Below are 27764 nucleotides of genomic sequence, written 5' to 3' on the forward strand. Positions count from 1 at the left end.
AGCTGCTTTGCCTCGAAAAGTGTAAAGTAAAATTCAGAAGAGATAATTACCATTTATATTCGAATCAATCGCCAGGTACAGTTGCGTGTGCGCTTTATAGTTCAGTTCGATCACAGAGAAAGGCAAGCAAAGAGCAGCCAATGCAATTGTTACATCAACCAACACTATAGAACGCTATATAACTGAACAATCATGTTCTCGATATCGTTTTTGTTTTACTTAAATTCGCAACAAATTCCATAGCATACTTTTTAGGGCATTACAAATATTTCACTCAGCCAAAAAGTTTGCGTTCAAAAAACCCGAAAGTTTTTTGTGTTTCGTGTTTTATGCAATTTTTGTTTGTTAATATAATTTGTAAGCATTGTGAAATATGAAAACTGGAATTATTCGTGCAGCAGTCTGTCTTTGGTTTTCTGATTTCCAGTCTATTGTGAATCCAAAATAAATTTAAAAAAAGACAAAAAACCAAAACAAAGCAATATTAGTTTTTAAAATTCTGTAAATCATGTGTAGAATTTTGGTCAATTTTGTTCGTAATGCTGGGAAGAAAAAACGATTCAAGCAAAACTAATCCATAAATGAATAATGAATAATTACATTACATACATAGAGATAATATCACTAAGCTTAAAAAAGACACGCGCTTTAGTTAAAACAAAACAAACCAAAAAAAAAAACAAAAAACAAAACAAAATTTCGATTCTAACACAATAAAAACGAAAATGTTTGAAAAAAATAATCAGTTGTCAGAAACATTGTGTATTATTTATGTATAAAACATATATACAGCCTTAAATTTTAATTGGGCATATCAGATGCTGACATTATTGGAATACTAGCAAATAGTGAAAGTAATTTCAGGTTTTTCAGCTCAGTTCTTCCAAAATATAAAAAAACAAAACAAAACAAAACTTACAAAAATAAAATACTTTAAATGATTACGAGTAAAAAAAGAAAGAAAGAAGGAAAGAAAAAAAGAAACCAAACAAATGCCTTTTACATGCCCACGCGTACACTAATGGAAAACCAAACCAAAACATTAACTAATTAAATACAAATAAGCTAAAAAAAAAAGAAAACAAGAAAAGAAAGATGGAAAAATGTTAATCGAGAATTAAAAACGATGGAAACGGACTTGGTTCAAATGGTTCAAATTTCACATATTATTGTTAAATGTGGAAAGCGAAACGGCGAACAACAATTGTTAAGTGGGTAAAAGTTAGCAGAAAACAAATAATAATAACTATTGTTGTATGTTTTATTCTGAAGCGCACGAAATAATAATAAATAAATAAACTAATAGTACATGCAAATGAAAAAATGTAGCTAAAGAAAATGTAAAGGTCAAATTTTTGTAAACTTTTTGATATGTGATGATGATTTGAATAAATTAAAGCCACAAAAACAAACAAAACAAAAACAAAAAGGAAAAGAAAACCAAAAATATTATTACATAACTTAGCCATTAGATATTTAAACTAAATACAAAAATAAATAAATTAATAATAAAGTAGCGCAACGCAAAAAATTAGTGCATAATGATAAAAATACAAACAAACCAAGAAAAAAAAGACAACAATATGAAATGCTAGTTAAAGTGAATATATAAAAAATAAAATAAGAATGATGAAAACTTGTTATACCCTAAGTTAGTCTCGGCAAGCCGAAGCACTTGACTAGCCCTGATTTCCCCCCCTGCACCACCCCCGCCCACGTTGCAACATGCCACAAATCTTTTGATTTGTCTTCGAGTACATTTCTGTGTGACAACCTTCGAGTTCATTTCTGTTGTTTTTTGTTTTTATTTTGGGGCGGTGCGGGGTAGGTGCTATATCTCTAGCAATATTAATGGCAATTCAATTGTATTAACGACATTGATAAATCTGACAAACCAAAAACAAAAGAAGAAGAAGAGGAGGAAGAAGAAGAAGAGATGTGAAGCAGAAATAATTTAGCGAGCATTTTGTAGGAGCGTGTAGTTAAAAACTAAATAATATATTTATCAAATTGAATAGTAAATCGTATGTGCATAAGTAGCGAAATATTCAATTGTAAATACAATTTTTAATGTACATGTTTATTTTTTGGGTTCTTGTGTTTTGTTTTTTGTTTTAAGACCGAATGCTTGATGATTATATATTTCAACTGTTTATCATTTGGTCTCTCAAAAATAAAACACACAACAAACTGTTAAACAAAACAGACTCACACACAGAGACACATACACCCACAAAGACGGACACACAAACAAAAAGAAGCTTTAAATAATTTAATTACAAATACATGTATTAACGGTAATAATTTTGATATCATTATCATTGATAAATTCCATTGTAGATACAAACTTGTATTTGAAACAAATTAATTAATTAACTAGCCAGCTAAGTCAATGTCGCCTAATGTGAGTTCTATAAGCATAAATAAATAATAAAAAAATAAAACACACACACACACACACACCAACTCAAACTCATACACACACATATTAACTATAAAAAATGCAACTACTTTTCAAATAACAAAAAGCAAACGAAAAACCGAAAAAAAATATATAAATAAAAGCAACTAAAACAGGCCTAAAAACACCCAACACAACATCCACAACAAAAACAACAACAACAAACACACCAAAGCTGAAACACACACACACAAACACACACACAAAGCTTTTATAAAACTATTTAAAAACATATATATTTAAAAATGGAAAAAGAAAAAAATAATAATAATCCTGCCAAGTAACATTCGAATACCTGCTTGATGAAGATACACCCGCTTTTGCTAAAAGAAAAACCAAAACAACAAAACAAAAACCCAAAAGAATAATGTATAAATAAAACAAAATAAAGTGAAAGGCTAATTACGATTTTTATACTTTGAATATAAGGATTTTTTATACTAAACGTAAACTCTTGGAAATGAAACAAAACAAAAAATACCAAAAAAAAAAAAAAAAAACCAAATAAAAACTGAACGATTTTTTGTGGGGTATCAGCTAAAAGTAACGTATTTTTTAAAACGGATTGATATTGATTTGATGCAAAAATCGTACTTATAGTCATACATATATATGTATATATATATATTATACGTATGTATACATTATATATATATCTATATATATAAACCCTAACTGCAACTATGGAACGACAGCACAAATTTTGTTGAACAAAAACACACATAAAGCAAAAAACAACAACAACAACAAATAACAGGAATCAAATACTAAGAAAAATAACTTTTTTCAAATTCCAAACACACACACATACACTATCACACATACACAGCAACAAGAAATCAAATATATATATACAAATCCTCAACTAAATATATGAACATGTATGTATGTATATCTAGCTAAAGAACCGCACAAATTGGTTACCGAAAGAGTATGCTTTATGAAACCTCTTACCCCTCCTCCTCCCTCTCCCAAATATCCCTCTCCCAAAAACACAACAATAACAACAACTACAACACAAGCGACACACAGCAGCAACAATTTCTAGTTAAATATCACATTTGTATTTTTCCGCCTATAATCGCGATTTTTGTATGCGCATACAATTTGTAAATAAATATTAATTAATTTTACCTCAAAACGAATAAATACAATACAAAGAATACCAAGCAAGAAGGAAAGAAGAAAAAGAATTTCAAGCATTCATTTGTTAACGTTTAGTTTTCTCCTAACTGCATTTGTACTATGCACAAAGTGTGTTTCAACCAAACAAAACAAAAGAACAAAAACAAATGAAACTGGATTGTTTTTACTGTCACTTGGTGCATGTCTATCATCTATGTATTAGATATCAAAGAAGCATACTTTAACGAAAAACAAACGTCAACTACAATAAATGAGCAAGTGGAGAAAAGAATATTAAAAAACAAAAGCAAAAACCAAAACAAAACAAAAAACAATTAGTGCAATAAATAACAAATTATTCGGTATAAATGTAAAATTAAATACATTTAAGTAAACGCTTTGTAAAATACATATAAACCATTTATTAAAATACAAATGAAAAAAAGAATGGAAAACAATAAACAAAAAAAATAAAAAATAAATAAATGAAACACTATTGAGTAATAAAAAGCGTTATGCATTGACATTGACACACGTGATTCGATATCTCATCTTATAAGCATTAATCAATAAGATAACAATAAAGAAATAAATTAAAGAAACATCTCTCCTTTTTTACAAACTGTACAACTTTAATATCAAGCACAGTGAGTATGACAAAAAAAAACCTTATTAGTTATATCATTTTTAATTTGCTTTCTCGTTTTTCTTTACTGTATTGCGCGTCCAACGCCATCAAAAGCTTTATCCTTGTGATCGGCAGCATTGGCACGCGCTTCATAATTGCAAATGGTAACGCCGTGATAATGAGCCTCACTAAACTCACCACGAAGACCTGTAAACGTGGTGGATTCTTAGATGTGAGTAAATCATTTAAAAGGCTAGACTAACTCACCAATATAGTAGATGCGCGTGACATCATCGCCAAAATTACTGGGGAAATAGAGCGACAAATGATGTACCGATGAAAAGGTCACAACTCTGAGATAAACATAAATTAAGGGAAATTATATATAAATATAAATGATTTATAAGTCAATTTGAATCATTTACTTGGGCGAATATTCGATTTCACCGCGATAATCGCGCGTCAGTTCAAATTCCTGGTCCGCCTTGCCATGTGCATCATCAAATGTCATTTTGGGTCGATTCTTAAAACTGTCAACATTAAAATATCATTAGGGAATCAATTTAATTACGCTACAAGCTCACAGTTTAACCATGTTTGGATGAGTATTATCATTGGCGCCGCTAATGATGATGCCCTTTAGCTTAACGTTGCCGGTGAAGGGTATATTGAACAGCAGCTCTTCATCCGCATCGCTTTGTACAAACTGCAAATGCAAATGTATATATAATTAATTTCAATATATATATATATATATATATATATATCATAATGCCACGCTCACTTTACTAGTATCCTGACGCTTTTCGTATGGCTTGAAGACGGTCTTGCCGCTGCCATCGGTCTCCTCGTTCAAACATTCCGTATTCTCGAGGTCGATTTTTGTATACAAACTGTATTCGATGCCCATTTCGAGGGCATTGTCGATATCGGTTGCCTCATGGCTGCAGCCATGGCCATGATCGTGCGAGTGACCGTGCGGCATTATGGTTTTAAATAATAATAAATACAATAATTGTGTGCCGAGAACTTAAAGTGCAAGTAATTGTCTTGAATGGAATTGTGCATCTTTATCGATATATCGACAAGACGCCGGGTAGCTGCCTAGCGATATATCGATTTGTTGTTTAGTGATGACACTGACTTAAATATCGTTTACTTTAAATGCATTGAATTCCTGCTCAAGGACCTTGCACAACAACAATAAAGAACAACATGCACGTTACCTACTTAAATACTTTATTTAATTAACATTAAGAAGTCGTCATATTTTTGGCCGAGCTACAGCCGCCCCATTTCGATTAACATTATTTTTATAAGCAAACATTTGATCGGGAAATATTGCACACAAATTACAGACAAACACTGTTGTTTTTTTTTGTTTTGGGTTCTGAAGTAGATTATGGCTGTTGCATAACAGTGCGTATGTATTGATAGACATCCTGGTTTGTTAGAACGCCCATGTGATCGACACCTTGCAGGGCCAGTGTGGATATCTGAGAGCTTGACTGGCCTGACCAGTGTTGACAGGCACGCAACGAACGCTGATTAACGGTGCCGTCACCCACGCCCATAATTAACTTGGGGGTTTCTCCGGCAATGTTGTCCTTTTTGTATTGCAATCTGTTTGCAAAAAATATGAGTTAATTTTGATGTTGTAGATAATAGATATTCTTGGGATTACCTTTCGACTGTGCTGATGCCGTCGCCATAGATGCAATGCAGCTCAACATCGGGTGGACTAAAGTTTTGTGTATAGCGCATCGTATCCTTGCGCATCTCCCAGCCAGTCTTGTAGTCAATATCCGTAAAGAACTGCTCCAGCTGTGCCATGGTGTAATTCTTTGATGGCGTCATCGCCAGCACTTCCGATGGCTTCCAGAACAGTGGCGATGGCAACAGCCATGCCGTTGACGGATGCGAAATCTGTTCATCGCGCAAAATCTTGGCGCTCAATGCAAACGAATCCAGATCATCGCCCATGGCATACACCTTAACGGCCTTAATACTGCCTGCCCAAGCGCCAGCGAGGCTTATCTGTCTTCGCACATATCGTGTCTTCCACTCCAGCGTCTGCTGCTGCAGGAAGACCAGCGTCATCGGGCTGCCCATGCTGTGTGTTATGAAAGTGACGGCAGTCTGATTATTTGCCTCATATGTGTCCTCCACAAGCTGCTTGAGATCAATAAAAAATTGCTGCAGCTCATCTGAACCACAGACAGAGTGGGAGAGAGATTTATATTATATATTAAATACTACATATGTTAAACATATTATACTATAGATATATCCATTAACTTACTTGGCGCCCTGCGAAAATCATAGGGTGCTCCGTGTATATTTCTACGTCGCACATAACCCATGTTAACGAGTAAGTTGCCAATATCCTTGAAATATGCACCCGCTTTGTTTAGGGTTGGATCTATCCATTCGACAACATCGGGATCACCCCAACCGGGTATGCGTGTCTCGACACCAGGTGAATTGTGTGTTGTCCGCGTTGCCTTGTCATAGTAGAGCTTGACATTGTCCACCCAACAGTAGACCATCGGTATGACCAATTGTTCCAGATCAAGCCATAGATTATACCAGTCGTGCGTCTTCTCGCAAATAAAATATGGTGAATACGATTTGCTTAGACGCACCTCGACTTGAGATCCGCCATCGCCTGGCACTGAAAATAATCAAATGCAGTCTTTGAATGACGACCTTGACCTTATTTTTTTTTACTTGGACTCAATATATTTTTGCTTTTTTTTTTGCTTGCACTTCAATCAATATTTACCAAATATAACAGGCGATAACTGAGGTTCCTTTGGAGGCGTAGGCGGAGTATTTGATTTGCGGCTAAAGGGCCAAAGACAGTTCCCAGCACTGAACAAAGTTGCGAAGAGCAGCAATCCGAATAGTGCTGCACAATGTCCGAGCTTCATGTTGGCTTGCAAATAAGTGAATAACTCAACGAAATTTCCTCAATTAACTACCGACGAGTCGTTTGTGATTTAATAGCTCACACTGATAAGGGTACTTATGTTATTAAAAAGTGCTGTCGCAAATCGAGTGAATCAGCGACGCAATTATCTATGGCAAATTATTTCGATATATTATGATACATAAATAAGTCTGCTCATTGAATTGCAAACTCAAAATCTCATTTGACCTTAGAGAATCAGTAAATGTAATTGTATCTATTTATGTTGGCGGTTGTTTTCCGCATATCCAAAATGGCGCGATGCAATTGCGTTGTAATTGTTGTTGTTATTAATATTGTGCGTTTTTATAAACAAAGAAATGTTTTCGTCGCTGCCTTATCTTCCAACTGGAGAGTTTTATTTGTTATTGTTATTTTTGCGCAGCTCCAACACAGCTGCTTGGCCAGTGTTGTGAAACCTTAATATGTTTGGCCTCTTTGGTATTTATTGTAGATATGTACATGGTGGCTGCATATATTCGAATTGGACTTGCTGCCAATGGCATATCATTTGTAAAATGTTTTTGGAAAAAATATTCTGAATAGCAGCTAGCAAATATTATTGTTATAATATAAATTCCATACCATTTTTGCAAACAGCATAATATATATATATAATTTAAATAATCACCGCTATGATTATAAAAAATCGCAAATAGAATATATCGTTTGCATCGATATCGATATATTTGTAGCAACAATTATATCGATACCGGCAAATGCACTTGTTAACCGCGTTCAAAGGCGAATTTTGTTAGTAAACCATAAAATAGCTAGAGACAATTTCAGCCTGGAAGCAAAATAAACAAACATGCAGGAGTTCTTTAGCGTGCTGTTGCCGGACGTGAAGAAGGAACTGCGCCGTGGCATCATCGAGTGCTCGAAGCGGGGTCTGTTGCACAGTACCAAATGGCTGGCGGAGATGCATCATGGCCTGAGTGATGTTAATATTGATAATGCGCCGCCAGACGATGATCGCTCGTTTAGTGAGTGCCAGCTGGAGGGCATTGCACCCGCAGAGTACAGTGATTACTTTCTGGCCAAGAGCTATTATGATGTGCGCGAATATGATCGGGCAGCGCATGCTGTGCGCAACTCGGAATCATGCGTGCCACGTTTTCTCCACCTCTACTCCACGTATATGGCTAGGGAGAAGCGACGATTGGATTCCACCACAGATCATGCCAATCTCAATGAGCCGAATCAGATGCGCGATTTGGCCGATCTGTTGGCCACCCTACGCTCAGAGCATGGACGCTGTCGCTTGGATGGCTACGGCATCTATTTGTATGGTGTGGTACTCAAAGCACTGGATCTAAATCAAGCGGCTGAGCAGATGCTGGTGACTGCTATACGCATGGTGCCCATGTTGTGGAGCGCCTATCTGGAGCTATCGCCATTGATAATGGAAAAGAAGAAGTTGCTCAGCCTGCAGCTGGGTGGACATTGGATGCGTCACTTCTTTATGGCACACACCTATCTGGAGCTCTATCTTAACGATGATGGACTGAAGATCTATGAGGATTTGCAGGCGGCGGGCTTTAGCAAGAGCATCTATTTAACGGCACAAATGGCGCTTGTCTATCACAATAAGCGAGGTGAGTGGATCTCATCTGATCTCTGGCTAACCTCTGTTAATCTTCGTTGTATCTTTCAGATGTGGATAAGGCCATTGAGCTCTTTCAGGCACTGCTCGAAAGCGATCCCTATCGCCTGGACAATGTGGACACCTATTCGAATTTGCTGTTTGTCAAGGAAATGAAAACGGAAATGGCGCAACTGGCACAAAAGGCTGTTAGCATTAACAAATATCGGCCGGAAACATGTTGTGTCATTGGTGAGTGGCCGAGTTCAACAGCTGCACAAATTAAACACTAATCCCATTTACATCTTCATGTCAGGCAACTATTATAGCATACGCAGTGATCATCAGGTGGCCATTTCGTATTTTCAGCGCGCACTCAAACTGAATCCCAAATATTTGGCCGCCTGGACGCTGATGGGTCATGAGTTTATGGAGCTAAAGAACACAAATGCGGCCATACAAAGCTATCGCAAAGCGGTTGAGGTCAACAAGCGAGATTATCGCGCCTGGTACGGCCTGGGCCAGGCATACGAGATTATCAAAATGCACTATTATAGTTTGTATTATTTTAAAATTGCCCATCAATTGCGTCCGTACGATTCGCGCATGTTGGTCGCACTGGGCGAGACCTACGAGAAGCTGGACAAATGCGAGAATTCGGTCAAGTGCTATTGGAAGGCCTGCGATGTGGGCGACATCGAAGGCATAGCGATGTACAAGCTGGCCAGTCTACACGAGAAGCTGGGCGACAACGAAACCGCTGTCCACTGCTATATTATGTACTGTGAGGATGAGCGCGCTGCCACCGATAAACAGAGCCTATATCAGGGCTTCATGACCCTGGCCAACTACTACGAGAAGAAGGGCGATTTTGAGCGGGCTGCTTACTACGCCTACAAGTGCCTCGACTCGGATGAGGTAAGTCTCCTTGGGATGCTCCATATCCTGTCTCATATCCCGTCTCTCTCTCATTCCCAGCGCAAGACGGAGGCCAAGGCGCTGTTGAAGGTTATTGATTTCAGGCGCAGCGTCGAGTGCCAAAAGAAAGCAAAGACCACAACTATGGTGGCCAATGCCGAAACGAGTTCCGAGGATGAAATGGAATGGGAACAGATGGATGTGCGTGTACGCCACGTGCCAGCGGACGATGCCAAATCAACGACAGCGACCCCAACAACAACAACTGCAGCTACAATCAGTGGCAGCGGCACATCCACTGCAGCATCAGGAGCTGGAGCAGCAGCGGGCACAGGCCAGACCAATGTGCGACGATTGCGTTCGGTGGCGGAGCGTTTGCGTCGAACGCAGCCAACGCAAAGGACGCATACAGGACCAACGGCAAATAGCACAGCGACAGCAACAGCAACGACAACAGCAGCCACCACAGCAACAATACAAACGATCAGCGAGGAGACGCCAGTGTCCACGGCGGATGCGACGGCTGATCTTACGCCGGCCGCGCCCACATTAGAGCAGCAGGCAACACAACACGATACCAGCTCCATGGAGATATCCAGTGTGTCCATTGATTAAATGTACATATCTTTTTTTTGTTATTAGCCATTCGATTGTAAAAATCTCGATTGAATGAAAGATGCAAATTTGAATGCTGTTTAATTTTTTAAATAAGTTTTAAGCTCTCATACAACAATTTGATTTTAAACATTATTATTTAAATGTCTTTATTTTTGCAAATTAAAAACTGTTAGTTGAACAAAACGAGACTTACCTGTGGCTCTTATTAGCTGGGTATACTTTTATTTAAGAGTGGATTTGTGCTCCAGAAAAATGTAGAAAACTCGAAAAGTGCTCTCTAATTTGGCCATTTAAAGTGTCCTTTGGACCACAGGTATTCATTGGCCTGCGTTATTGTTGTATATTGCTTGATTGTTGACTTGGAGCCTGGACTTATGAGAAGTGCATATGCAGCCCTAAGGATTGGTCTACTCGTATATCCCAAAATAGGAATAATTTCAATGTATTTCTTTGCATTTACTCAAATATGTATTTCTATCTATTTGTTTTGTGTAAAAAACTTAAACAATTGTACTATATGTGTGTAGATAAGTAACAATGCTGAAGGTAGTTATTAGCATGTTGTACTAGAATTCTTGAATTAACAAGATTCGTATTATTTTAAGTAAGATAATATTATTTTAGGAAGATTTAGCTCAAAATTCACATACTTAGTCCATGTTAGACAACCTGTCTCATTATTTAAATAAAGCTATCGATATGTATATAAGCTAAATGAAGGCTCTCACAGGACGCGTCGAATGCAGACATGCAGGGCGACATAGAATGAGATCAGGAGCAGCAGCAAACATAGTCCCAGTGCGGCGATATCCACACTGAACGCATCGCCAGTCATCTCAAAATCCTGGAGGAACTGCTCCGGTTTCTTGTGATAACAGAAGGCCTGATGGCATGGCAAATCTTCCCGATTATAGCCGTAAATGGCGCGCACGAAACCCTCGAAGATGTAGCGGAAAAAGGACACATCACAAAGCGGTCGCAGAAACCAGGACAGCTCGCCCATTCTGATGAAAAATCCAGAGAACAGCATAAACGGAATGGAGAGCGCCGGCACCAAAAAGATGGCCGTCTGCAAGGACAGCAAGGTGCCACCGATCACCCCAATAAAGTGTCCAATGAACGCGGTCAGCAGGCTGATCATACAGCACATGGCAAACCGATTAAATTCCGGCGGTTGTCCGGTCATAAAATAACTAATGCTTATAAATGCCATTGGACAGATCATCTGCAATGGCAAATCCGCCAGCACCTTGGATATATAGTATGCCCTCAGCGAATACCAGCCATTGTAGTATTCCCGAATAAACACTGGTGCATCGTTCATGCAGAGCAATATGGATGGCATCGCATTGCCGCAGAACAGAAAGAGTATGACGAAAAACTGGCAGGATACATTGCTGATCACCTTGGCGGCATCGTTGCCAATCTGCCAATAGACAACGCCCAGCAGCAGGGCCACAATCACGTGCATTAGCACCCGCATCTGTACGGCGATCTGTTGGGGAAGATATATAGATACATGTATATATAAGAATTTACTAGATGCCACACTCTGGAAAAACGTCCTGAATTGCAGAGATTAAAAAGTTTATAGTTTTCAGGACGAGTTTCTAAGCTCTACGTTTAGAAGGTGCTTTTTAATATACATACCCGATCCCTGAGCATGGAACGCAGAGATCTTATCATGAGGACGCGCAACTGATACCAGAAGCCCACGAGCTCCTTGGGCCGCAGGACACTATCATTTTCGGCGCTGGAATCGGGCATCTCAATGAGCGCTGCTGTTTGTGAATTGGAAGGCATAGAAAAAGAATAGATAGAGCAGTGCGAATAGAGCGAGGATAGTGATCAAGGATGCAGGAAACAAAAGCAGAACCAGAAGCGGAGGCATAAACAGAAGCAATTGGAAGGGGATCAGCAAACACCATAAATTACCGCAAACCAAAGCACAACTTACTCTGCTCATCGCCAGAAACTTTTTTGAAACTCTGTAGACCATTGTATTTGGACTTGTTTTGGTTAATGAGGAACTCGCAGCGCTCATTGGAGGACTCGCTGCATACTTCCAGAACTGCATATAAGAGATGTAAGAGATGTACAGAGAGATATAAGAGATGTACAGAAAGAGAGAGAGAAAGAGGGAGAGGGAGAAAGAGAGAGATCACATTAGTATCTGCTTTTGTAAAGCCAAACTAAATTAAGAAAATAACTGTTATATACATATGTTTACTCACCAAAATCGGACGGATTGTAGTACTGGGGACAGCTGAAGCCGGCCTCCCTGAAGCTGGCCAACATATCGCGCTGTGCGCCCGCATAGAGGACCTCACCGTTGGCCAGCACGAGGACATCATCGAAGAGCTGCATCAGACGCGAACTGGGCTGATGCACCACACAAACCACAATCCGACCATCGTGGGCCAAACGCTGCAAGTGGCACATGACCTGATAGCTGGAGGCCGAATCCAAGCCACTGGTGGGCTCATCAAAGAACATTATCGGCGGATTCGTGATCAGCTCAATGCCCATCGACAGACGCTTGTGCTCCCCGCCGGATATATCACGCACCAGTGTGTGACGGCACGAATGCAGATTGAGCACCTCGATAATGTTATCCAGCTGCGAGAAAGGGATTTATTATTATTATTATTATTACAGTCTGATCTACTAAGCCATACACTCTGAAAAAAAAATCAGCCTGAATATAAGAATTTTTTTTTTCATTTTAGAAATGCATTTTGCAATTTATAGAAAATATTGATAAAAAAAAATAGAGAAAAATTAATTTATAATTGTTAGAAAAGGAGTTTTCTGTACTTAGAAATTATTACAAAAGAAGGAAAGGATTCTTATTTTTCCTGTGATTTTCTATAATTCATGATATTTTTTCATGATATATGTTTAGGAAAACTCGAACAAGAATTTAAATTTTTGTAAGCATTATTTTTACTCACAATTTGTTGCTTTTGCTGTGTGGTTGTGGTTGTTGGCAGCTTCAAATCTGCGGAGACACGAATGGTTTCCTCTACCGTTAGCAGCGTAAGCATTACAAATTTCTGGGCTATGTAGGAGGACATCTTGCGAAAGGCGAGCAGATCCCTCTGCTCGCCATTGAGCAGAAATTCACCCGAAACACCGCTGACTCTGAAGAGTATTTGAGTAATCGCATTTTGTGAGTGAGCTGCTTGACTGACTGACTTACTTGAAACCAGCCAAGATGTTTAAGAGTGTGGTTTTGCCGGCACCGGAGGGACCCAGAATAGCGGTCAAGCAACCGGATCGAAAAGCACCACAAGTCTCATTCAGAATTTGTGTCTTGGAGTCTTTGTCTTTGCCCTTTAGCCTATAGCAAACCTGTTTAAAGTGGAGCTCCACTGCTTTTGGTCGTCTGGTCACCAACCCGTTAAGTGCAACGCTATCAGCCATTGCTAGACTGTGTTTATATATATATATGTATATATATGTATGCTGGATGTATATAGTATTAAGCACGTCTGATACGTGTTGCCCTGGTAAAAGGCAACGATCGACTGAAAAGTTAAATGCGCTTATCGGTTATTTTACACAGACTCTCTCTCTCTGTCTGTCGCTTTGTCGCTACGTCTCTCCCTCTCTCTTTCACTCTCCCTCTCTCTGAGGTTGATTATGGAAGTTCAAGTAGTTGCAGTCATTATCAACGTCGTAACTGACTCAAATCGTCAGTCTAATCCGAATTTCGGCTAAGGGTAATTGCAATCTAATCTTCACAATCCGAACTGTAAATCTACTGTTGCCTGTTCTACAAAAGAACTTAACGAGATTGATACATATTTATACTATATACTATTAATTGTAATTTGTAACTGTTTAACTGAAAAGTAATCACATTGTTGTGTCTTGTCTGCGGCCAATTGATGAATGAGTTTCATTTGACATTGATAAGATCGCGACTTGAAGGGTTATTGCATTTGACACATATTACAAATGCAGCCACTTGTACTGTAATAATACACTTAAAAAAAAGTATACTAAGGCAATAATATAGTTTCTGTTGAAGCTGCTTCTGCAATTCAATGGGAAACTATGAAGATAAATCATGATTTGAAAACGCCTCTCAGGTCATGTAACAAAAGACATAAGAAAATGCACCTGCATTTCAGCTTTGCAGTGCATTGCTTTGCCAGACTATATAGACAGACAATAAATTTGATATTTATATAGTTTCCTAGTGCATCTTCAAGTGCAATAATCTTTCTTTTTTCAAATGGTTTACATAATTCAAAAATTGCACTCACTGAAGTTTTAGATCAAGATGCATTTTTAGGTATGCCCGAAAGTATGCAACAAGTTTTTATGCTCCAAGCTTAGCTATGTGCTTCTTGCAACATGACTAATAATTTGCCTGCCTTAATCAATTATTGTCGTCGCACAACAAACTTAATTCAGCCCACTGCGTACTTGTTATGATAAACGCTATATATTATATTATAAGGGTATTATTAATGCAGTTTTGCGTAATTAACTTGTGTATTTTATTGAAATATTTTAAATATATTACTGCTAAGGCACAGCTGGTAAATAATTGATTGTAGAACAAACTCGTTTGGGTTTTTTTAACTTGGCAATCAGCGCACAAAGAACACTAAAAAAGGCTTATGATCTTTAATATACCCAGCCATATGTACATAAAATGTTCAAAATACTTATTTAAATTGATGTTCAAACACTTTGTTTTTGCTTTTTAACTTCACAAAAATTGGCTTTTCAAGTCACGTCACACAATTAAGCGACTATCCCCACTCTCGATCTGTGTATGTATAAATGGCGTCGGGCAACCGATCTCCGATCACTTTCCGCTGAAATACAAAACACAACTGAATTCAATTGCTTATTAGTTTAGTGCCGGCAAATGCTTGTTCATATTTGTCGAGTCCAGGCCCCAACATGTTTGAGTCTCAATTACTTACATGCAATGCAACTTGGAGCCATCAATTGGTTGGCTCCACACGCGGTACGCAGCTGGACAACAATGAAGTGTAAGCATTAAACAAAATTACGAATCTTGAACCAAGAAAACAACCGAGAAATCCACAAATTTTAAATAAACCAGTTTCTTGGTAAACAAAAAAGGTTTAAGAGCTATGATTCAATCGCACTCAAAAAAATTACTTATTCATTAAACAAAATTACGAATCTTAATTCAAGAAAACAACCTTGAAAAAAACAAAATTTAAAGAAAACCTGCTTAAGAAACTTATTTCAGTCAGTTAAAACAAAAAACTTCCTGGTACATGAATACAAATATACAAAAGTAGACCATAACAACCCAGAATTTTAGAGATGTTCATCTTAGGAATCTTATCAGAATCCGTTAAAACTAAAAACCATTTTTATCCTTCATGCATAACTTCTTGGTTTTTTCGCAATCTAAGAAATATTGTTAAACAAAAAGTGGGTATCCTATAAGAACTCATCTATTGAGAACGGAGAACAAAGAAATAAATGCATTCTTCCAACAAAATTGCGAACCTTGATAATTGAATACAAATGTAGACCTTGAAAGATGTTTAAACAAAACAAACTTCAAAAATGTACCAGAGTCTGTTAAAGCAAAACACTATTTTCATTCTTAAAATATTTTCGCATATTTTGTAGACATCTTGATAAACAACAATGATCTGCAAATATTACAAATTTCATCAAAATATATACTTACTATGTATATATACTTTCACAACATAATTATAAAAGACAGTCGATAATTACAAAATATTTAATATTTTTTAAAAATATGTTCATCCCAAATATGTTGAGCTTAATAAAATATGTACAAGGGCTTAAAACTAAACAATAGTTTTTGATGACTTCGGAACGGGTGAGGGACTGTGGGTGGAGGGTGGCGGGTGTAGGGTGGGGGTGACATTCATACGATTAAAAAAACAATATGGAAAGTTATGCTAGATGTGTGTATGCAAACAGCTAAGGAGTTGTGTCAAGGGGTGTCAAGGGGTCGGGTATAAATTAGATAAGTATTGTATTGTATATCACGATTTCTTCTTATGCTAAAACGCTGTTCATTTCTTTGGCACATGGTTCTCTCGGATTAAATGCTACAAGAAATCATATATATGTATAAAAACAAAACTCGATCGATTCGATGAACGGAATGTGACATCATCTGAATAATCTCAGTCGAAAGGACATGATATAGAAGGCAATAATGCGCAGCAGGATCAGCGAGCCGAGCAGGAAAAAGAAAGCCATGTGATAATTGGCATTCAACATATCCACATGCTTTAGTATATATCGCGGACGCGACAGATGACAGTACATCTCCTCGCAGTCCAAGCGCGCCCGGCCATAACCAAATATGGCGAGCATGGCACCATCCAGGCTGTACTTGAGGAACGAGACGTCGAAGAACCAGCGCAAATAGACGGGTGCATCTCGCTCCTGCAGAAAGAAACCGCTGAAGATCAGGAACGGGCAGATGAAGAACGGTCCCAATATCGCACCAAAATGCATACTGAGCGCTGCGCCCACAGTCAGGCCAATGCTTTGGGCAACCAGCGCCGTCATGAACACAATCAGAAAGAACATGCCAAAGCGCCACGGTTCCAGCGGCTGGTGGGTCATCAGATACGTGGGCACAATAAACAGCGCACTGCATATTATCTGGATGGGCAGATCGGCCAGTGTTATGGCCACATAATAAGCACGCAGTGAATACCAACGATTGAAATGCTCACGCGAAACAATCGGTATATCCAGTGGAACTGCAAATGAAAACAAACACGAATTAGATTTGAAAAAAATCAGAAAAAATAACTAAAATCATACAAAAAAATCGAACTGAAAACTGGATTGTTTCTCTTGTTTATAGAAGTAATTTATCAATATTTAAATATTAGAATATTATACTATAATAATGTCTATTAACAATAATAGCAGCCAGCAGATTAAAAAACTCTCTGGGAATTAGATAAATTCTTCTACATTTTAGAAAAATGTACTCCGAAAGAAAAGAAAAAGCCTGGTTTTTATAAAAATGCTTTCTTCTTAATAAGTTGATTTATCCTTGGCGCGTTTCTAAAATTCAGTTCGATTATTTTGCTGAGTGTATTCAGACTTACACTTGACGACAATGCCGGAGAAAGCGCAATACATGATAAACATGATGGTGTAGAAGACGTAGCGATAGTTGTTCATCGAATTGTTGGCATCATTGCCAATGCCATAGAAGAGGATGCCGATAAGGATGCCAACGGCCAGGTGGATGCCAAAGCGCATCGTTGTCAACGAACTGTCGCGCCAGATGAGCAGAAAGGTGCGCAGCAGCAGGATGCTCAGCTGTTGATAGAAGGGCGTCGCATAGATATTCTCACGCTTGCAGAGGTGTGCCGGATCTAGATTTGGCATTGACATGGTCAGCTTGGACTTGTTCTTCGTCTTTTTGGTTGGCTTACAACAATTGGCATCCGCATTGGTGCCACTAATCTCATCGCAACCCATTTGGCTACCCCAGATGTGAGACGAGAGCTCATTTATCGGTGTCATCGGTTTAAAGTTGAAGGATTGCCGGTTGCCAGTTGACATCACAGGTGGTGTTACGGGTGTAATCTTACCCGAGGCCATCATTTGCTCTGCAAGCGAATATTGAGAAGGTTCTTGACATTAGAGATGAAAGTTCACAGTCGAAAGAACTTTATTAGCTATAAAGTTAGAACTTACCCACTTTCTTGATGGCCGCCAATTGCACGACTCGCGCCGTTTTACTGTACCTATAATCATCATTGCGTCCATTGTCCATCAGTGCTATCAGCTTGTCCACCTGTCGCTCCTCCTCCGTATCATAGTCATGTGTTGCTATTTCCATTACTGTAAAACGCACAAATTATATTACAATGTCTTCTATAAAATTGACCTGAATTTTAGCAAAAAATTCCCTAAAATGAAAATCGCCCTGCAAACAAGAAATTTGTTCTTGTTTCTAGGAAAAAATTCGGAATATACGAAATCAAATTTCTAAAAATTAGAAATACTTGCCCTAAAATTCGAAAATTCCAAAAATTCTAATATTAAAAGATGAATTCCTAAAAGAGAAATGCGAATCCTGATTCTTCTTTTCTAAAATTCAGAAATTCAGTGGGAAGATTTTTAGTTTTACAAAATAAATTATATGAATTTAAAGCACTAAAATATATTAATAATAGACGCAACAAAAAAGCTAATTTTAGAGTAGTTCATTGTACATAAAAGGGGGAAAAAAGGGAATTAGAGATACTTTTGCTAAATTTTAGAAAAATTAAGAAAAAACCCGGGTTCTTTGAAATATACTTTCTGAATAATAAGCCGAGTTTACCTCGGCACCTAGAGCATGGCTAATTTGTAAATTTCAGGTCAATTCAGGTCCTGAATGTAATTGCAAACTCCTCTCACAAAAATTGCACTTACAATAGTCTGCTGGATTGTAGGATTCGGGACAGTTCAAATTGACGCCGCTCAAGAAGGGCACCAGATTCTGAGTGCCGCCGGCATAAATACACTGTCCCTCGGCAATGGCATACAGATGATCGAACATGGAGAAGGTCAATGCGCTGGGCTGATGAATTGTGCAGATCACATTGCGACCCTCCATGGCCAGTTTCTTGAGCAGCGTTATCAGCTGATTGCAAGTGGAGCTATCCAGGCCGCTAATGGAGCATAAAGAGGGAAACATTAGTTAAGCTGGACAAGAGTTGAAACGGATTTTGGACCTACGATGTGGGCTCATCCAGGACGAGCACTGGCGGATTGTTGACTAGCTCGAGGGCGATGGCCAACCGTTTGCGCTGACCACCGCTCAGATTGCCGGTGAGCGTATTCCGAGTCTCGTACATGCCAATCGCAACTAGGATGCTGAGGACTCGTTCCCGCTTCGCCTCCGTTGACATATGTGTGCCAATTTTAAGATTGGCCGCAAAATGCATCGCCTCTTTGACGCTGAGGAACGGCTGCAGCGTTGTGTCCTGCGTTATGAACGCCACATTTGGCTTGAAGGCCTTCAGATCACGCGGCTTGCCATTGACCCGTATTTCACCCGTGTAGCCAAAGGATCTAAAAATGTGCGCAAGTGTCTCAAGATTAGTATACAATGGGAAACGGTTCAAGGTGCGGGGTTACATTACGTATAGCCGGAGAGTATGTTGAGCAGCGTGCTCTTGCCGGCACCGGAGGGTCCAGCGATGACATTCAGCTCGCCGGATCGAAAGTGCCCAGTTAGACTCAGTAAAATGTCTTTGTTTTCTGCAAAAATAATTGGTTTGAGCAATCAATTAAATATCAATTTAAAAATATATATATAATTAAACAAAATAATATAAAATTATCAATAACCAGTAAGTTTTCGAGGAAACTAGTATTTAAGTTCGTGCAAAGTATCATTTCAAATTCTTATCGTAACTCTTCAGAAATCAAGCAGCACTTAGGAAGTTTAAACACACAATCCGATTATTATTAATCGTAGAAATCAATTTATAGGTTATCTAAGATATTTGTTTAAGTGACGCCTCAGTTCATATACAAATCGTATCTGCTTTTTATATAGCATTTATATTGAGAACGTTGATCTTATGTACAAAATCCTATCTAAAATATATCTGATAGGAACTAATAACAAGCATGCTATATTTACAATATCGGCAACATATAGTTGCCAAGCTGATAAGGACAGACCAATTAATGTTTGCCATTAGCGATTGATCGCCTTAATCGCCGGGCTGCAATGATAATGCCATAAAACACACACTGGACTTTTGTGGCATTTTGGAGGTTACAGTTACGATTTTATGGTCTTAATACATCGTAGCTGAAGGGAGACAGAGAGAGAGAGAAAGCGTGAGTGGTCGATAATCTATCGATTAGCTTGGCCAGGCATTTGGCCAAGACGGGACGAACTTATCGCGGGATTCGCGCCAAATCTTATCGCTTGCTCCCGTTTTACGAGCACAGGTGCATGACGCGACTCTATATATATATATATATATTCTTGCTGCCAGATGTTGAGCAAACAGAAAAGACCATATCGGCTAATCTGTTTATTGCACCGATCACGACCACTTGGCCAACAGAGCCGTTGACATGGCCTTGTGCTTGACATTGCAACTGCACAAACAACAAATCGTGCAGACCATATAGAAGTCGATCAGTTTTTAATCGACTATGACTACGACTATAATATATGGTCATAATCGAATGCTGATCCCAGTCATGCATTTAGTCAGGCCAATTCACTTACAGCTGCTTATCTCTTCTGCCTGCTTTGGTATTATTAGGTTACGACACTTTATTATACCCTTCATAAACAAGTTGGAGTGCAGTCAGCTGTTAAATATATAAGCTCGTTCGTTTATACATATAAAAACACCCTTGAAAATAGATATATTTCTTAAAAATAAATGTACTCTCAATTGAAAAGCTTTATCTTTACAATCGAGTCTTTTACTGTCATCGGAAATCGATTTGTATCGATATTCGTAAGATAAATTAACTTGATAAGTTATGTTTCTAGATCTAATAGTCTAAATTGACTTGTCTGTTGCTGTTGATCAAGAATATATATATTTATGGGATCAGAGTTGCTCTCTTCTATCTACTTTTGCACAACTTCAAAATCCCCATTTCCCCATTCTAAATGCGTTCCGGGTAGTAAGAACTATTTGTAGAGATGCAAACTGTATATTTGCTATTACTAAACAACTTAAAAACAACTTAAGCAAACGATCTTCAATACTTTACATAATATATAAAATCATGGCCAGAGTTCAACGAGTAGTCGACTTTTGTCATTTTTGTCGCATCAAGCTTACCACAAAAGCTCTATTCAAAAACACTAATTGTTGTAATGGATTAATTTAATCGGACATTTTTAAAAATTGGGATCAGTTTATTTTTGTTTTGTTTAAATGAATATAATTGCTTTGATCTTATGACACGCATAAACTGTCCCAGTTTATGATTATAAAAGTAAGGAAGCATAGATGTCGTGACTCATGTGAAAAGGCCACAGTTGAAGCTATTAATGATACTGCTGATAACTGGGAAAGACGAGGAAGATCGAATAAAAAATTAGAAAGAAAACACACACAGGAAAACACACTCAAGATGAAACGACAACAATAATAATAATAACAATAATAACAACAATAGCAATAGCAAAACACACAAATGAATGAGAGAACATGCATAATATTTAATGGATCTTAAGTGATATTAATTAAAACGTTTGCGACCTTTTCTTAATATATCTATTTTTTTTTTTAGGATTTGTTGCCAAGCCAACAATTGTTGTGCTTTATAATTGTAGTGTGGAATAAATGCATATTAATATATTGTGGATTTTCTATCAGTGTTTGTTACACATAACATATGAATTTGTAGTTGTTGTCGTTCATTTGGACACATTTTCAATGGTAATCGTTTGTAGCTGCCAGACGCTTTATAAAAAAAGTGTTTAGATAAGCGAATAGATAAGTTTCATTTTTTTTACGCACCTTATGGCCAATCGCAGACATAATGATTCACAGTCAACTCTGACTTTGGCACATGTTCAATTGCAGAGGAACATAAACTGCAGCCTTGATGACTCAGTCTGAGTCATGGGGCAATTGGCAGTATCTCTAATCGTTGACTGATCAAAACATCAATTAATACACAGCGCCTAATTATCATTGCCATTAAAGAGCACTATCTTTTTTTTGTTTTTAATATCAAACATAGTTTGACACAGTGGTTACCTCATCAAACATGTGGTCCCCAGATAACACCGAAATGGGTAATTAGGGCAAGAAATGTGCATTTATATGTATTGTTTATTATTTTTATTGTGTTTGTGTGTTGAAGGTCCCTTGATAAAAAAGAAGGAAATATTTAGAACAAGTGCTCACATGCCTATAAACATATGAATACACATTTCTAAGGGGTGCAACTGTTGTAACTCGGCAATCTTATCGGTACCCTTGCCAGGGGTATTATAATTGTATGTCGACTTTTTGCATTTACAGATTTTTGAAGGCATTATAGCAACATGTTTATTCATCAAATTATTTCGATTTATTGCATTTCCTTTTTCCTTTTAAACAAACAAACAAAGACTCTTTTATTTATGCTTTGATTGTGGTCTTCTTTCTTTGTTTGTTTTTCCAATCCATACAACAAATGTTGAACCAATTTTTTGCACTCAACAATTGTATAAAATTTGATCTTCATTTTTCAATTAAAACTTAAAAAGCATTAATATTGGAGTGTATTTTTATATACATATCGACAATAAATAAATAAATTAAAGTGCTGCGCTATTTATGCCAGTTTTCAGTTGTTTACCCATACTCAAATTTCGAAGAACTCAAACAATAAAATGTGGAAAAGCAAACCAAGACTTTTGTTTGGAATGAACATATAATACAATACTGAATAATACAACAACAACAAAGTATGTGTATACGGATTTCGATTGTTAGTTTTTTACTTAAAAAGTTGTCAATTCTCTTAAAAAATGATTGTTGCTTTGCATTATTATGTCAGGGTATTGTTTACTTCCGATGGAATTTAGCTGTGAGTTGAAAGACTCGGTTCTGCAAGGGAATATTATCTGATGAGTGCCCAGGTAAGCGCTTCTTTCCTGTTGTATTAAAGACACACTCACATCTTTCACACCTCAGTGGTTATGCAAATATTAAAATTACTTCCGCGAAAACCCATAAAAAAAACAAAAAAAAATCCATTAAATTGTCAACCTAAGTGACAGTCGTAACAAACTGATCATGTAACTTGTATATCGAATATATATTCTATATATAACTATATATATTTTACATTTTCAATTGGTACTAAAAATATCGACGTGCACTTTGATGCTTGACCCAAGCCCTCGAATATAGTTTTGATTCATTCAATTTGCAGCTTGTCAATAAAATTAAAACTTGAGTACAGTTTTGATTAATTCAATTAGCAACTTGTCAATAATATTAGTTTCCTTACTGTTCAGCTTAATCGTCTTTTGCCCATTACTCATTATTATCAGCTTTAAGTGTTTCTGTTTCTGTCTCAGTTTAATTTTCATTTGATTATAAGAAATATGTAGCAAAAATGCGTATATCATTTTCATTGGGAACTTTGAATCCGAGACAAGAACAAACAAACTAATATTATACGCCAGTTATATGATAATCCATTAAGTTATAATACAAATACGAAATATATATAAATATTGAGATACTGATTGCACTAATCAAAGCAATGGGAAAAATAAATGACAACAAAGAAGTTATTTGGTGGGTTCAAGGTCGAAAGAATAATTTGATATCATTATTGCTAGATTATGATTTAATATAATATATAAATTATTTACATTTAGGGCAAGAGCTTTGAACTATTAGAAACAGTTTAGAAATCACAGTTATATGAGGGCAAACTATATTTTATTTTTATTATTCTTTTAATCGTTCTCGTATGTAGCTACAGATCTAATTCGAATTCAAATGAACATGCAAATTTACATTTATTTATATATCCATATATATGTATATATTTTTAGCCAACTCTATTTAGAGCTTCTCCACTAATTTGTGCATATTTAGTAGGCAAATGAGCCGACGCGTTTGCTATTGGTATTTTTCTTCTTTTTTTTATCGGAACACGCATTGAAGCGTGACTGATATGTGGAGTTTAAAATGATAATGAAGAACCATAGTAACAATAACAATGAACATATACAAAATAGAGGGATAGGTTTAGTTGCGTATAGCTGATATAAATGCTCATAGCATAAGAGCGCAACTTATTAAAAACAAATATAATGTGCTTAAAACAGTTAGAATGTTTTAGTTGAATGAACTCAATTAGGAGATAATCTGAACCCAGCTGTAAAATATTTTAAATATGCTTTTGTTGGCTCCAGGTTAAGTGCTAAGTTTTTTACTTTTTATGGACTCGAATATAATTCGAAAATAATTCCTCGGGGGAAAAGTCACTAACCAATGAACAGGAGTTAAATATATTAAATATCTTAAGCGCAGTTTCACAAAGCCGAAACTAAAAACAACTGCTTGCATTTGTCGCAAGAAATATGAAGTTTTATCCATATTCATTGGTTCAGGTTAAAACTTCAACTAGCAACCAGTTAAATAGAGACCTTTTTATGTTTCTAGTATTATAAAATATATGATAATAATATCGCAACCGATTACAGATATATGGAATACATTGAGTACCATATAGGTTTTGTGGCTTATAAAATACGCCTCACATAATCATATCACAACGCATTACAGATACACACGAAGTTTCGTAAAACTTAATTAATATTTCCCGCTTTGATAAGGTGATTGACTGGAAAAACTTGTCGTTGTTACACCTTCATTTTTTTGGTTGAAACGTAGAGGGGGATTAGTTTTGCAATATTTTCAAATGTAGATTTATAATTTATTGTTTAGTATTCTTCGTATAAACAAAAGTTAATATTGCTCCTGGAATTCTTTTAAAACTGTCTATATATATATTTATAGAGAATGTTTTCCCTCAAATAAAGAACTATATATAAACAAACTTACCCGACTTGAAGAAACCAAATTTGGAGCTATAGCGCACATTATCGAATTGTATATCAATTTTCTTGATCGTTTTGTTCTGCTCGTGTGGGAATATGGAGTCAGAGGTGCTGCTTCCACTGTGCGCACTTGCCCCACTGTGCGCACTTGTCCCACTGTGCCCACTAAGGCACTCGTAGCTGTTCTGACTTTTGGCCGTGGGGCCAAAGCTCTCTGGTGAGGCAGTCGCTGTTAATCCCGTGCTCAAGGGTGTGTCATAAATGGAGGAGCTGGAGGAAAGCGCAATATTCTCCTCGGACTCAGCGAGGGGCGCATTGTAAGTTTTGCCTATTGTTGTCGGTGGTTGATGGATCTGCAGGGTCAAATGTGGCTGGTGTCGCTTTGGTGTAAATTTCTTTGCAGGCACAGGTGTTGTTGGACGGGCTGTTAGTGTTATTGTTGTTGCTGCTGCTGTTGCTTTGGCCCTCAGCTGTTTGTCAGTCGCTGTTGCAATATTTGTGTCGGAGCCGGCTTTGAGATTATTTAGCCGGATGACGTCACCGCCCGTAACAGTGGGCGAAATGCCGCTGGCCAAGCTCCAACTGGACATTTTGTTAAAATTCTCTCTAAATTGTTTTATTGCTGTTATTGTTGTTGTTTTAAAAACCTGTGCGTTTGATCATCAAGTACAGTTAGCTAATTTATTTAAAATAACACTTTTTAGCACCACAAAATTGTTTAATATTATTATAGTATTGAAAACACGCTGTTACTCTACATCTCTCTCTCTCTCTCTCTCTCTCTCTCTCTCTCTCTCTCTGCCGCTCTCTGTGACTGTTAAAGGCACGGCATGGTGAACACAATTTTGAATAAATTATATTCGCGCGAAAAAAAAATTGCTCACACAGTGCGTGCTTACCATGCACCACTTTTAGAAATTACTAATTTAAACAATTTTTTTTTTTGTTTTAATTTAATTTGATTTTGATTAGAAGCAAACAAAAACGACACACAATTATTATAAATGTATAGGTATTTACGGAATTTGCAATAGCGAGCGACCACTGTATATGCAAGCTTGTTAAGCTTATTTGTTTTTATGCCTGCTTCTTCTTTTCGATTTCGGATATGAAGAAAACGAAATGAGCGCGAGCCTCTTAAAAGCCGCGTGTATGTGTGTGGGTGTGAATGTGTGGGTGTATGTGAGAGTTCATTAGCTTCTTAGCGTGCTGATTGGCATGGACAAAAGAGAGAGAGACAGAGAGAGAGCAGGAGGCGATTGCAGCTAATGTTAAAGTTTTCTGGCACTGTTGCTAATCAGAACTTGCCCCACAAATAGCACAAGAGAGAAAGAGCAAACACCGTTTTTATTATTTTCGATTTTATTGGTATTGGCAGCAGCTGCTGTTTTTTTTTGTTTTTGTTATTATTATTATTGCGCCACACGTGTTGCACAATTACGTGAACTCTTTTGTTAAGCAATTCAACAAAAGCTCTTAATTTGTAAACATTTTCAAAAGCTGTTACAGCGATCCTGCCACTGTAAACACTTACTGCCAGCTCTGTTAAAACTAGACTCTCTTCATTACAGCTACAACAGTCCTGTAATTGTCAACAACAGCTCTGTTAAATACAATCTGGAATCTCTTTCAACCTGACGCTCTTTATAAACAAACACACGCAAACCGTTTTGCATATGCAATTCAGGCAGGCAAATTAATATTTATTTACACACACACTCATATTCTCTTTTATTGCAACTTGCCTTTGTGTGTTGCTCATCTTCTTCACACACACACTGACACACATTTTTGTATGCATGTGTATATTTTATTACTTGATTTGCTTTTGTTCTGTAAACCGCTTTTTTTGTAGCCGTTTTAATTCATTTTAATTGTTATATCTTTGAATTAAATTTCTGTATTTTTTTGGTTAAGTTTCGCACACATTTTCGCAGGGAATTCTTTTCTTCGCACCAGCTGATTATCACACACACATACGCATATTGTTGTCTATCTGTTGTGCGTGAGCACACATTCGCACAGTGGATCTTATTAGAAATGCTACAAATATTTTGTGGCTTATCGCGATTGTCGCAGTGATGTAAACCACAAATACTGCATTTCGATTGATTATTGGTCAAAAGTTGGTGATTAGACAGGCGCTGTTAGCACTGTTGTTATTGTTGTTGTTGTAACACAATCGCTGCTGATATGAAACTAATACAGACACATACACATACGAAAAAAAAACATGCTCCACACACACTCACACACACACACACAGGGAAAAAGAAACGGGGTCACTTACACCCGCACACTTAAATTACAATTTGAATAATTATTTAAATTATTTTTTATTACTCGAATTTCAGTGGTTCAATCGCCTTTTTTATTGTCTATATTCGTTTGGCTGTTGAAATGGCGACGAACGATCCTCAACGACCATTGACAAGGCACAGACTGTTTTCAAATACGAAAAAACTCAAAATTATATTCTACTTTTTTTGCCCATTATCTCTCGTGCTCATTTACACACTCTCGCGCTCTTTATCTCTCTCGCGCTCGTTCTCTCTGTTGTTTAGCAGAGGCGCACTCCGTGCGCTTATCAGTTGACTGAGACCCCTCGCAGTGGAAGGCAAACAACGCCACTGCGTTTATTTATAAAATTACTATGCCCTCTGCCGCTTTTGCAGGGGGTATGTTTTTCTGCCTGCACTCAGTGCATATTATGCTGTTGTTGTTCTTACGACGCATATTTTTTTTTGTAGTTCGAAGTTTGGACCGATTTTGTTTTTCTTTGTGTCACACTTTTCTCCTTTGTCCCAGTCCGAATTGCAGCAAAACAAAGAACGCAAAACTAGCTTAACCAGTTGCCATTGAAGAGTTATAAAGAGAGAGAGAGATAGAGCGAGA

General features: G+C 37.3%; 5 protein-coding genes across 8 annotated transcripts; 1 reads left to right on the plus strand and 4 right to left on the minus strand.

Moving 5' to 3' along the window:
* Window positions 1–4194: 4194 nt before the first annotated feature.
* On the minus strand, window positions 4195–5255 carry LOC6562553 (PITH domain-containing protein CG6153). The gene is made up of 5 exons (XM_001989263.2): window positions 4999–5255; window positions 4799–4920; window positions 4640–4744; window positions 4482–4567; window positions 4195–4421 (listed from the first exon to the last, which is right to left on the minus strand). Exons 1-5 carry the CDS (start codon window positions 5197–5199, stop codon window positions 4297–4299), a joined length of 639 nt encoding a protein of 212 aa, XP_001989299.1. The 5' UTR covers window positions 5200–5255; the 3' UTR covers window positions 4195–4296.
* A 181-nt stretch (window positions 5256–5436) lies between these two features.
* LOC6562552 (phospholipase A2 group XV) lies at window positions 5437–7553 on the minus strand. Its single transcript, XM_001989262.3, has 4 exons — window positions 7000–7553; window positions 6517–6888; window positions 5899–6421; window positions 5437–5837 (listed from the first exon to the last, which is right to left on the minus strand). Exons 1-4 carry the CDS (start codon window positions 7145–7147, stop codon window positions 5615–5617), a joined length of 1266 nt encoding a protein of 421 aa, XP_001989298.1. The 5' UTR covers window positions 7148–7553; the 3' UTR covers window positions 5437–5614.
* Window positions 7554–7888: 335 nt separating this feature from the next.
* LOC6562551 (cell division cycle protein 23 homolog) lies at window positions 7889–10494 on the plus strand. Its single transcript, XM_001989261.2, has 4 exons — window positions 7889–8783; window positions 8843–9022; window positions 9087–9688; window positions 9749–10494. The coding sequence occupies exons 1-4, from the start codon at window positions 7997–7999 to the stop codon at window positions 10301–10303; spliced, it is 2124 nt and encodes a 707-aa protein (XP_001989297.1). The 5' UTR covers window positions 7889–7996; the 3' UTR covers window positions 10304–10494.
* A 255-nt stretch (window positions 10495–10749) lies between these two features.
* On the minus strand, window positions 10750–15126 carry LOC6562470 (ATP-binding cassette sub-family G member 4). 3 transcript variants are annotated; one of them, XM_001989260.3, is made up of 7 exons: window positions 14989–15126; window positions 13509–13836; window positions 13261–13450; window positions 12541–12925; window positions 12264–12377; window positions 11957–12087; window positions 10750–11801 (listed from the first exon to the last, which is right to left on the minus strand). In XM_001989260.3, exons 2-7 carry the CDS (start codon window positions 13730–13732, stop codon window positions 11031–11033), a joined length of 1815 nt encoding a protein of 604 aa, XP_001989296.1. In that variant the 5' UTR covers window positions 13733–13836; window positions 14989–15126; the 3' UTR covers window positions 10750–11030. The 3 variants fall into 3 exon arrangements, with proteins under 3 accessions (XP_001989296.1, XP_043070569.1, XP_032591566.1); XM_043214634.1 differs by lacking the exon at window positions 14989–15126 and adding an exon at window positions 14581–14618 and having other exon boundaries at window positions 13509–13739; XM_032735675.2 differs by lacking the exon at window positions 14989–15126 and having other exon boundaries at window positions 11957–12084; window positions 13509–13803.
* Window positions 15127–16046: 920 nt separating this feature from the next.
* LOC6562469 (ATP-binding cassette sub-family G member 4) lies at window positions 16047–27319 on the minus strand. Of its 2 annotated transcripts, none has more exons than XM_032736235.1 (8): window positions 27213–27317; window positions 24874–25545; window positions 19453–19570; window positions 19046–19381; window positions 18740–18978; window positions 18017–18163; window positions 17419–17928; window positions 16047–17061 (listed from the first exon to the last, which is right to left on the minus strand). In XM_032736235.1, exons 2-8 carry the CDS (start codon window positions 25457–25459, stop codon window positions 16460–16462), a joined length of 2538 nt encoding a protein of 845 aa, XP_032592126.1. In that variant the 5' UTR covers window positions 25460–25545; window positions 27213–27317; the 3' UTR covers window positions 16047–16459. The 2 variants fall into 2 exon arrangements, with proteins under 2 accessions (XP_032592126.1, XP_001989295.1); XM_001989259.2 differs by having other exon boundaries at window positions 16048–17061; window positions 24874–25516; window positions 27213–27319.
* Between the last annotated feature and the right edge of the window lie 445 nt (window positions 27320–27764).

This window comes from Drosophila grimshawi, unplaced genomic scaffold, assembly GCF_018153295.1.
Source record: "Drosophila grimshawi isolate 15287-2541.00 unplaced genomic scaffold, ASM1815329v1 contig_1377, whole genome shotgun sequence".
Lineage (NCBI taxonomy): Eukaryota > Metazoa > Arthropoda > Insecta > Diptera > Drosophilidae > Drosophila > Drosophila grimshawi.

Excerpts from the sequence above, each read along its gene's own strand:
- LOC6562469 (XM_032736235.1), bottom strand. The coding sequence starts at position 25,459 with ATGTCCAGTTGGAGCTTGGCCAGCGGCATTTCGCCCACTGTTACGGGC. Across the intron at positions 19,571-24,873 it reads ATTTGGTTTCTTCAAGTCGG|AAAACAAAGACATTTTACTG; the intron begins GTAAGTTTGTTT and ends TTATTTTTGCAG. Across the intron at positions 17,062-17,418 it reads CTCCGGCATTGTCGTCAAGT|TTCCACTGGATATACCGATT; the intron begins GTAAGTCTGAAT and ends TTTCATTTGCAG.
- LOC6562552 (XM_001989262.3), bottom strand. The coding sequence starts at position 7,147 with ATGAAGCTCGGACATTGTGCAGCACTATTCGGATTGCTGCTCTTCGCA. Across the intron at positions 6,889-6,999 it reads GTTATCGCCTGTTATATTTG|TGCCAGGCGATGGCGGATCT; the intron begins GTAAATATTGAT and ends GATTATTTTCAG. Across the intron at positions 5,838-5,898 it reads GGCATCAGCACAGTCGAAAG|ATTGCAATACAAAAAGGACA; the intron begins GTAATCCCAAGA and ends TTTTGCAAACAG.
- LOC6562553 (XM_001989263.2), bottom strand. The coding sequence starts at position 5,199 with ATGCCGCACGGTCACTCGCACGATCATGGCCATGGCTGCAGCCATGAG. Across the intron at positions 4,745-4,798 it reads CATCCAAACATGGTTAAACT|TTTTAAGAATCGACCCAAAA; the intron begins GTGAGCTTGTAG and ends TAATGTTGACAG. Across the intron at positions 4,568-4,639 it reads GAAATCGAATATTCGCCCAA|AGTTGTGACCTTTTCATCGG; the intron begins GTAAATGATTCA and ends TGTTTATCTCAG.
- LOC6562470 (XM_043214634.1), bottom strand. The coding sequence starts at position 14,603 with ATGCATCTTGATCTAAAACTTCA. Across the intron at positions 13,451-13,508 it reads AACATCTTGGCTGGTTTCAA|AGTCAGCGGTGTTTCGGGTG; the intron begins GTAAGTCAGTCA and ends AATACTCTTCAG. Across the intron at positions 11,802-11,956 it reads GTTCCATGCTCAGGGATCGG|ATCGCCGTACAGATGCGGGT; the intron begins GTATGTATATTA and ends CTTCCCCAACAG.
- LOC6562551 (XM_001989261.2), top strand. The coding sequence starts at position 7,997 with ATGCAGGAGTTCTTTAGCGTGCTGTTGCCGGACGTGAAGAAGGAACTG. Across the intron at positions 8,784-8,842 it reads TGTCTATCACAATAAGCGAG|ATGTGGATAAGGCCATTGAG; the intron begins GTGAGTGGATCT and ends TGTATCTTTCAG. Across the intron at positions 9,689-9,748 it reads AGTGCCTCGACTCGGATGAG|CGCAAGACGGAGGCCAAGGC; the intron begins GTAAGTCTCCTT and ends TCTCATTCCCAG.